Raw genomic sequence first — 10,447 nt, forward strand, 5'->3', positions numbered from 1 at the left:
AAGTTTACGCTTAAAATAAGTTTACGCCTAAAATAGCAATCCCAAAAGAGCCACGAGAAATAAAAAATTCTGCACCAAGAATCTTTTTATGTAGAGTCTTGGGTTAGTTTATTCGGTTTAACTAAAACTTAATGTTTAAGAATTATTTATGAATTTAAATGCCTCCAAAATGACTTTATAAAATAAGAAATGCAAAATATAACTTAAAATTAAAATAATAAATGTAAATATCTGAGTAATATATACGCTTTTTTTAACTAAATTTGTTTATTTTATTTTTGCCTCACTCTATATCATCATGGTAAAATTTGCCCAGCTTCATTTTTTTCTGCCTATGCTGTACCCAGTAATTTATATATCTATCCGTACAACCTTCAACTTTTCAAGTGTTTTGTCAACTCCTGCCTTGTTCTTTAAAACTATTTTTTGTTTTTTAGTAACTCTAAACTGTGTTGCTTGCAATTATTACTGTCATTAATTGCAAATAATTATTGGCATTAATGGCAAATAATTACAGGCATTAATGCCAAATAATTACTGTCATGCTTTCTTCTTAAAACTAATCTTCCTTGTTGGGAGTGAGTTTTGAAAAGAAAACATGACAGTATTTATGAAAAAGTAAATGTATATGCATAAACTTATTATATATAATTAATATTAAATTTTACCAACCCATGCTAAATCTTATAATCTTAATGGGGCTTGTAAAAAGCCCCATATTTAGCTGGGATCAGGGCCCGCGTCACTCACTACCTGTAGAGTTGTTTACTAAATATCATTCAAGTAACTTAAACAATTTAATTTTAAAATAACTCAATTTAAACAACTTAACTAACTAAAATTCAACTTAATTTAAATTTTAAATAGTAATGTTGCTTTTTCCTTGATGTGCAATACTTGCAGTTTTATAATTTATAAAAGATGATTTATTAGATGTCCTATGGTAAATTATTTTATGAAATTTTTTTGTAAATGTTATTTAATATAAGGATAGGTTTAGCGAATCGCTTTTTTTCAGGAGGTATTATACAACATCATTGTACCAATAAAGACATTAATCATGCAGTACAATTGATTGGGTACAACTTGGATGATGGTTTAGTACCTTATTTTGTTGTTCGCAATCAATGGGGTCCGTTATTTGGTGAAGATGGTTATCTTCGAATAAAATATGGCGGTAATATCTGTGGTAAGTCGAATCTTTTGAATGAATGACCTTTAAATCACATTGAAGTTATTCACATTGTTATGAATTGCTTTAGTAACTATTAAACAGTTAGTTATTGGGTTTAAATTATTAAGAGCATAAACGAGAGCCCATCAATGAAAGAGAAGATTTTCGAAAAGCTTGATAAGTGCTAAATTTTATCAGCAATAAAATGTATTAAGCTGTTTCAGAATTTTTCAATTGGTTTCAAAAAAAGAGAAAAGTATACACAAATTATTGTATATGTGATCGTCCATAAATTACGCAAAGCTAAATTTAACTATTAGACAAAACAAAAAAGATCAACTGTTTTCCCTTTCAGAGTCCTTAATTAAATCAAGTATATAAATAGCCCGTAAAAATCGCTACACAAGAGAGCAAATGATCTCCTACTTTATTTATTTTTTTCTATTTTTTATTATCCTTTCTATTTTTTTAATAAGTTTTGCGTTGCGTAATTTATGGACGATCCCTATACATATAACAGATAAATAGATATAACAGATTTTTAATGAATTTTCTGAATAGATATAAAAAGTATATTAGGGGTATAAAATAAAAAAGAATTTCAGGATTTTTAAATGAGCATGTCACCTAGTTATGAGCTTTTATATTTTGAAAAAAATGACAATAATTTTAAGGCACATCTTTTTAAAAAACTCACGCACCAAATGAATTTTGGTTCCTAAATTACACAACGCTAAATCTATTTAACAGAAGTAGGAGATTTTAAGCTCTTTTACGCGGCGATTTTCATAAAACTTAACGCGCTATTTTGATTTTTAATTTAACTTAATGCTCTTCGACGGAAAAGATTTTTGTTTTGCTTATTAGTGAAATTTAGCGTTCGTAATTTAATCCAATCAAATAATAAATTGTATAAGGCATTACAAGCTCATTTATTACACAACCATTCAATATGTCAAACAAAAATTCTATTGCAACCAAAATATCAAGAGACAAAAAAGAATTTGATTAACTTCGAAAAGAATAAAAGATTACGTAAGAGTAAATTTCAAAAATCATTTGAAACAGTATGTAAAATGCCAACAAATTGGCAAATAATTAACAATACACCAGCTTGGCATCAGATTGTAAAAATGTTAAAGAACGAATAAAGAAAATTTTACATGGATGTTTAGAAATATGGGCCAATTTGAATTTTCCAACAATAGACAAAAGATTAATGCCAAAAATAATAGAAAAATTGATTAAAAAGAGACAAATTGAAATCAAAAAACCATGTACTTATAGTTTTGATGGTTTATTAGATATAACGAAAGAGGATGAACTTTGGTTGCATTCTGAAGATAAAAATCTTTATTTAAAGCAATTAGAGATTGGTAGAGTGGGGTATACTACAATGAAGCCTGATGATCCTAAAAAAATACATCCTTCAAAGAAAATTAAAATTGGAAACGTTTTATCAATGCCATTAACTTCAATTCTGAATGAATACAGAAAAGAACACGAAAATAGAAATGATTCAGTAAGTGACAGTGGCAGTGATTATGAACCTTCAATAAATATTTATAAACTAAAAATTAAACAGAGGAAAGTCGAGGCTGTTAAATTGGTTTGTCAAGCAAAGCTAAATACACGAAAAGCTGGCACAGTGTTTCAACAACTTCAGATGGCTTGTGTGTATCTTCCTGCGCCAACTCAACCAGCAATCTATATGGCAGTCATCAGGGAAAGTAAAAAGTAACGAGATAAATTGAGGAAAGAACTGAAGGTCGAAAATTATTGTTTGCATTTTGGTGGAAAAAAGAATGCTGGGGTAAAACATCAAGTAGTCGTGATAAAGAACAATAAAAAAGAGGTTAGGCTAAAGTCAATGGTATTGAAGAATGGAAAGTCAGAGGCAATTTTTGAAGGACTTTGAGAACTTTTGAATGAATATGATTTATGGGGATAAACTGAAATGGAGAGAAGACATGCAATTTTTAAAGCATCTGATTAACGTAGTAAAATACTTTTGGAATAAAAAGAACTTTTCTAAGGTTAATTTTAAAAGTTTACCAAATTTTTAAAATTAACCTTAGAAAAGTTCTTGCTTACATACTAATTCCTTTAGACAGAAAGATCCAACATTTGTACTGAACGAGCAGTAAAAGTTTTAGAGGATATCAAAAGTCTTTGTTAACTTTTTATTTGATTATTTATTAACATATAAAGATTAAAGCAAATGCAAACCTTTTTTAACATTTTGATGTTTTGTTAATTTTATAAATATAGTTTTATTTGTGTGATATCTCGATTACATATTTGAACATAACTTATTATTTTAAGACAAAGCGGAAAACATTTTACTTCAAATTACCAGTAAAGAATTTCTAGGCGTGTTTGTAATGTGGTTAACAGCTTTTGGCTTGGCTTTCTAGTGGGTCAGTGCGTGAGTTTTTTTCTAGAAACATAATGAAACTAAATTCTCTTATTTATTTACAAAGCTCATCAGATTATGACATGCTCATTGAGTTTGTAAAAGTATTATACCTCTAATATAATTTTTAAAAATGAGTTTAAATATTTCTGATTAGAATTAATATTCTAAATAGAATTAATTAAAAATATTTTGAATTAATTTAAATAAGTAATACTTATTTTCCTTTGATACATCAAATGTAGTGATCATTAATATGTATGTAATAATAGAATTTTCTTTTGGCGGTTTGGAAGTTATTATTTAAAATTTAATTTGCAATTTAAAAATGGTTAACAATAAATTTTAGTAAACTTAATTAATCAATTTAATCCTAATTTTAATTTTGATTTACTTATGATGATGCGATCTCACTCAGCTTGTTTAACATTATAATTTAATAAAATGTTTTATGTTCTTATTTATATAGGTGTTGCAGAGCAGCCTTCGTTTATAGTTGCTTGATGTTTCTCCCTTATATAGGTGTTGCAAAGCAGCCTTCGTTTATTGTTGCTTGATCTTTTTCACTTACAGTATTATAAGTTTTAAAAGTTATATATATATATATATATATATATATATATATATATATATATATATATATATATATATATATATATATATATATATATATATTAAATTAAAGAAATTGTAAAAAAAAAAATTAAATGACGTAAAAAACAAAAAAAAAGTAAAAACTAATTTTTGTGGCGTAATCTTATCAATTTAATATAAATAAAATATATTTCCAATAATATTGTAAACTTCAAAAATTTGTTTGAAAATTCTTTAAATCAATTATTTTTAATATATACAATAATTGCCAACTTTGAGGGTTTTTTTGTTGTTGTTTTTTTGAGAAATTTTTTACTATTCATTTTTTTTCAAGGCATAGCCCTATATCAGTAAAATCATTATTAAATAAATAGATCCTGACTTTATTAAAGTTGTATAAAATAACACTAAATGTATTAACTTTTCAAATTTATTATTATATTAAATTTATTTTTATATATTTTAATTTTAATACAATATTTTTTATCATTAATTAAATAATTTAATCAAAAAAATCCTCGTTTTTTTTTTTTTTTTTTTTTCGTTCAACAGAAAGTAAGTTGTTGGGACCATTTTATTGTTTCGTTAAAATAAATGTAAATTGTGGGACCTTTGTAGTGGTTTTTTTAACGGAATGTAAATTGTGGGGGAATCATACTAAGTTTTTTTACTTTACTTTTTTTACTCAGTATGTCACTTTTTCTATGTAAGCCTGAATTAAATGGTATAAATTTTTTGATGAAAAAACAACTCAAGGGAAATGTACTTTTATAAAAGTTTTTTTTGTTTTTTTCCCTAAATGTTGACTCTTTATGTGACAAATGTACATAACTACTATAATATTGTTTAACCCAATGCGTTAGTATGATACAATTTTTATAGTTTTTTATAATACTATTTTGTGTATGAGTATAACTTAACTCTCAAATATACCTTATAAATATGATAATAAATATTATAGATTTAATTTCAAATTAGTTGCTATTATTCCTGCATTTTTATCTTTCAGATTCATAATCTATTCAAAAAAGTAAAACGGCATTGTTAGATGGTATTAAAAAAAAAAAAAAAAAAAACAGAAAATCCATTAACACTAAGTTGAGCAAGTGTTAATTGATTTTCCAATTTTTAAAGGTTCAAGAAAGTTCCTCCAAACTGAATTTTTGATAAATTGTAAAAAATCCTCCTAGTAAGAAACTTTTTATAGTATTACTTATGAAATTGCAGAAGTTTATTTCTAACAACGAGTTTAAACAGCCTATAATTTATTTTTAATTTTAAAGCTATAGAACTATGACTCGGTAGAGGTTAGTCTGCATTCTTGATACTAAGATAGCTCGGTACAAAGCACAAAAGGCCAATAAAGAACACTGGGAACCTAAACTTGATAAACTTTTAGACATTGCTTTTTTCAAATGAAGAATTATTTACTGCAGTGAATGTGATGCCCTTTGCAAAGAATCTTGTGATGATCGTGCTCATTGCTTTTGCAAGTATGACTTAAATTTAAGAATTTCTCAAAAAAAGCTTATTTGGATAAAAAAACAGCGAGAATAACATGACAGTATTTCATTTATGCAAGATTTTGGACTAGATGTTAAAGAAACTGCCAAACTTAGGCTCAAAACCTTACGCGAGAATCGACTGACAACGAGAAGAAGCTTCGAAAGCAAATTTAAAGTTATTGGTAACTGCTGCACATTTACTGCTAAATTATGGGTGTTCCAACAGAAATGAACAATAGTCTGAATGTTGATACGGTTAGTCACTAGCGGATTATCATTGAAACAAATGAGGCCATGACCTCAGGCTCCACAATTTAAGGGGCCCCAAAATTTAATTTTTTAGAAGAAAAAAATTTCTGAACACATTATTTTCTTTATACAATTTCTCTGCAACCTTCAAAAACAAAAGCCTAATTGTCTAATTATACGAGTTTATTACCTTACAAGGTTATCACTTCTCAAGGAAATCATGCAAAAGAAAAAATAATTTTTCGCTCAAAAATAATCTGTCGTTAGCATTTTCTCTTAAGATTCAATTCATTCAAAAGAAGTGTGTAAGTATTTTAATTAGTTAATTACAAAAGTTTTATGAAGTAAAACATTACTATCATACAATGAGTTTTGTTTTACACGAAAAACTTGTTTGAAACGTCATTTGTGTAACATTGATAAAATTAGGTTTGACGGTATTTGGTTTCAGTTAGTATTTCTTTTTATTGCACGTTTTAGGTGGCTAAATAATGTCTGGTTTCTGTCGGACTTATAAAAGCAGTGCTGCAAAGCGAAAAAAAACTTCAGAAAAAAGTAAAAGAGAAGAAAATATATTAAAGAAGACCACCAAACTTGATACTTTTTTCACTTTCAAGTCAAGAATAATGGATTCCATTAGTAGAAATGCAGTCTTATTTAGAAGCAAACAACAACATAGATACTTTGTTACATACTAATGCTATGGTTGCTGTCAAGCAAATTTATAATCAAACCGACGAAGAACATCAGGATACATATCAAACCGATATAGGGTCGCGGAAAAGTGTTTCTAAAGATATGCAAAAGTACTTCATCAGGAACGGAAGTGCTAAAAGTCAAAACATAACTGATAATTTTGAAAAGTCAAAACGGGTATATGATAATCCAAATTGGATTCGTAATTGTTGATCTGCATTATTCACACGGATATATCCTCTAACTAACGAAAAATCCAACCGTGCTGGCTTTGTTATTCCCCAACAAATGGAAAGATATACTGTTTTTTTGTAAGCTGTTCTCATCTACTCAAATAGATTTATGTCATAGGTTCAATGATAGGAATAATGCCAAACGCGCCATTGATATGCATGAGAAGAGTCAAGCAGTGTTAACTTTTATAGTTAATGAAATGAAGGAAGCGAAATATTACAATGTTTCAATTGACTCAACACCTGTTGACTAATTGTCTTTTACAGTTCGGTATGTAAATAAAACTGTGCCTATAGAAATTTTCTTAACATTTATTATTTTACAAACCCATAATTGTCAAGAATTAGCAAAAGTACTGCTGTCTTGTTTAGATGATAATGGTATAGATATCGAAAACTGTCGTGATCAGACCTATGACAATGCCTCAAATATGTCTGGTCGATATAATCGAGTTCGAGCAAATATTCAAACGGTGAATCCACTCGCTATATTTATACCGTGTTTTGCACATTCATTAAATTTAGTAGGAAGCAGTGCTGTTGATTGTTGTCCAGCTGCTGTGAAATATTTTGATCTTGTTCAAAATGTATACACGTTTTTGAGTGCATCAACACATCGCTGGCATATTCTTCTTGTCGATTTGAGTAAACACGTATCGGTACCAAAGCGACTTTCTCATACATGTTGGTCCAGTCATGCTAATGCAACACGAGCACTTTCAAAAAGCTACAAGGACTTTTGCTCTGCTCATAGTGCAATTTCAAAAGATAATGAAGAGAAAGCTGTTACTAGGCAGGAAGCTGTTAGTTTTTTAAATCGGTTTAATATGGTAGAAGCTGGAATTTTAACTGCGCTTTGGGATACAATTCTTCAGAGAATAAACAAAACTAGCAAATTTCTGCAGAGTTCAACACTGGATGTAAATACACCTGCATTTCTATAGCATTCCTTGAAAGATTTTATAGAATCACTCCGCACAGAATTCAGTCTATTTGAGGAGCAAGGCATGATGTTGATTAAAATCAAGATTTAAAAAGAAGATAGTAGCAGAAAGAAGAAAAGGAAAGTTTAGTTCAACGAAGGATTAGTCAAGGATGAATGCTCTGGGGACTCGGATCAGACCAAATTCAGAAGAAACGCTATTATCCCCATTCTCGACAAACTTATCAATGCAAAAAGTTATTATTCCACATGCAATATCTTTACCTGAAACTAAATAGGTCTTTATAGGTTGCATGTTAGGTATTATTGCCCCCTTCTAAACGTTTTTTTTTTTTTTTTGAATTTCCAATTTAGTTTATAAAGGCCATTTCTTTTGAAAAATCCGGCCCTAATAGACCATGGACTGAAGGAAACATTTCTTAATGCCGAAATTACATTTCGTATTTATTTGAGTCTGATGGTGTCTAATTGTACAGGAGAAAGAAGTTTTTCTAAACTGAGTAGAATTAAAAATGAACTGAGATCAACAATGACACATAATAGATTAATTAATCTATCACTGATGTCAATTGAGCGTGAAATTTTGAATGAAATAAATATCGGTGAAGTTGTAGAAACATTTGCTATAAAGAAAGGGAGAAAAATAATGTCAAAGGAAACCTAAGAACTAACTTAATTTTGGAATTCTCTATAATATTGTAGTCTAAAATAAACGATAACCATGAATAAAAATAACGACAAATGTAGCAAAGTCCGGATACTAAACTAATTTACTTTATAAGGGCTGCGCGGAATTATTGGCTATCAGTCTCAACCTCTACCATCCACCTCTCAAGATCAACCTCTACCATCCACCTCTCAAGATCATCCTCTACCATCACCTTCTCAGACTCAACCTCAACCATCTCCATCTACACCAACCCAATCAACCAAACAGACAAAAATGAAAAGTTTTTTGAAACCAAATGAATCACAGTCTCAAAGTCTACTACAAAGAGCTAAAAAAAGGAAACTTGTACTTGAATCACCAATGAAAAAATCACCAATGAAAAAAAACCCTATATATGATGCATCTAAAGATTTATTTAATACTGAAGCTATGGAACTGATAGTTCTACTAGCGTAGCTTATAGCAGTGCTAGTAGTAGTCGCAAGGGCAGCAAGGACAGTGTCACTGATCTCACCGATAGTGATTTAGAATAACTGTATTTATCAACTGTATTTCAACTGTATTTTTGAAAATAAAAATTAAAAAAATTCAAGTTTTTCAATTCTTAGTAACAATTTCGATTCTTTGTAGCATTTTCGATTTTTTGCGATATTTTCCGCTAAGAACCGAAATTGGAACCATAATTTACGGTAATTTCGATTATTGCTTAAAATTAGGAATCGAAAAGAACCGAAGTTATCGGTTCTTTATCAGAATCGGAATCGAAATTTACCGTAATTTCGATTCTTTCTTAAAATAAGGAATCGAAATTTCGAATCTTGCCTAAAATAAGGAATCGAAAAGAACCGAAGTTATCGGTTCCTTATCAAATTAGGAACCGAATTTTACCGAAGGAATCGTTTTTCGGTAATTCCAGTCTCTAGCACCTTACGAGTGACAAGCAATCGCATATTTTTAAACATTTAAATTCAACCATTAATTGTAAAACACTAACTAATTATGATTGCTTTCAGATTTTAGATACTGCCTCTACCATTAACAAATTAAAAATAAAAGAAGCACTTCATATTAAATGGGAAAATCCTTCTTTAAATAAACAAACATCTCATTATATTATAAATTTATCTATATAACTTACTATATTATTCTTATTATTAATATTTTAATATTAGGAAGTTTATTTTGTCATAATTTGTAATATAATTTTAAATTTTTTTGTAACAAGTTTATTTGTACATTAATTTTTCTCTGTATTGTCTTCTGTTTTTAAATTTATTTACCAGAGTTTTAATTCTAAATCTTTTGAAAATGTAGTATGACTACGAAACATGTCAAGAATAAAAAATATTGTGATTTTTATTAAAATTTTTACAAATATATATATATATATATATATATATATATATATATATATATATATATATATATATATATATATATATATATATATATATATATATATATATATACATTGAAATATTGAAATATTATTAAGACTTTTTTCAAATTCTAAAAATGAAATATATAGTAATTGGCATTTTTGATATAATAATAAAATATTATCAAAGAATAATGCCAGATGGAAAATACTGTCTTGTTTTTATTTAGCTTTTTTTTAATCAAATATAACTCCTCAATTTCCTTCCTCTTCGCTTTACACAACTTTTTTTGTTTATTTGACTTTTTTAAAAACGTAAACTTTTCTTTTCTGTGTCAATGGCAAGTTTGTCCGACTCGTTAGATTACAACTCAATTTGACTTTGAAGAAGTCGTCGTTTTAACTCATCATCAACAAATCTTTCGCTTTAACGCCACATTGTCACTTTTTTTAATTTTTGCTTTCTCAAGTCTTCATGGTATGAGCTGCTTGCTTTTCTAGCATGTTGCTGCATTTCTTTGGTAATTTTGATGCTTTCAGGAGTTTCTCCCGAAGATGAAAGGTGGTCTTCAATGATACGTAAAGCAAC

General features: G+C 28.2%; 1 protein-coding gene across 1 annotated transcript in view; it reads left to right on the plus strand.

The window, feature by feature from the left end:
• Window positions 1-4,347, plus strand: part of LOC136078093 (cathepsin O-like) — a 64,075-nt gene extending 59,728 nt beyond the window's left edge. Inside the window, exons 10-11 of the mRNA XM_065792930.1 lie at window positions 1,019-1,189; window positions 4,060-4,347. Coding sequence (XP_065649002.1) covers window positions 1,019-1,189; window positions 4,060-4,094 — 206 coding nt within the window. The 3' untranslated portion in view covers window positions 4,095-4,347. The remainder of the gene's footprint in view (window positions 1-1,018; window positions 1,190-4,059) is intronic.
• The last annotated feature ends 6,100 nt before the right edge of the window (window positions 4,348-10,447 follow it).

This window comes from Hydra vulgaris, chromosome 03 (genome assembly GCF_038396675.1).
Source record: "Hydra vulgaris chromosome 03, alternate assembly HydraT2T_AEP".
Taxonomy (NCBI): Eukaryota; Metazoa; Cnidaria; class Hydrozoa; order Anthoathecata; family Hydridae; genus Hydra; species Hydra vulgaris.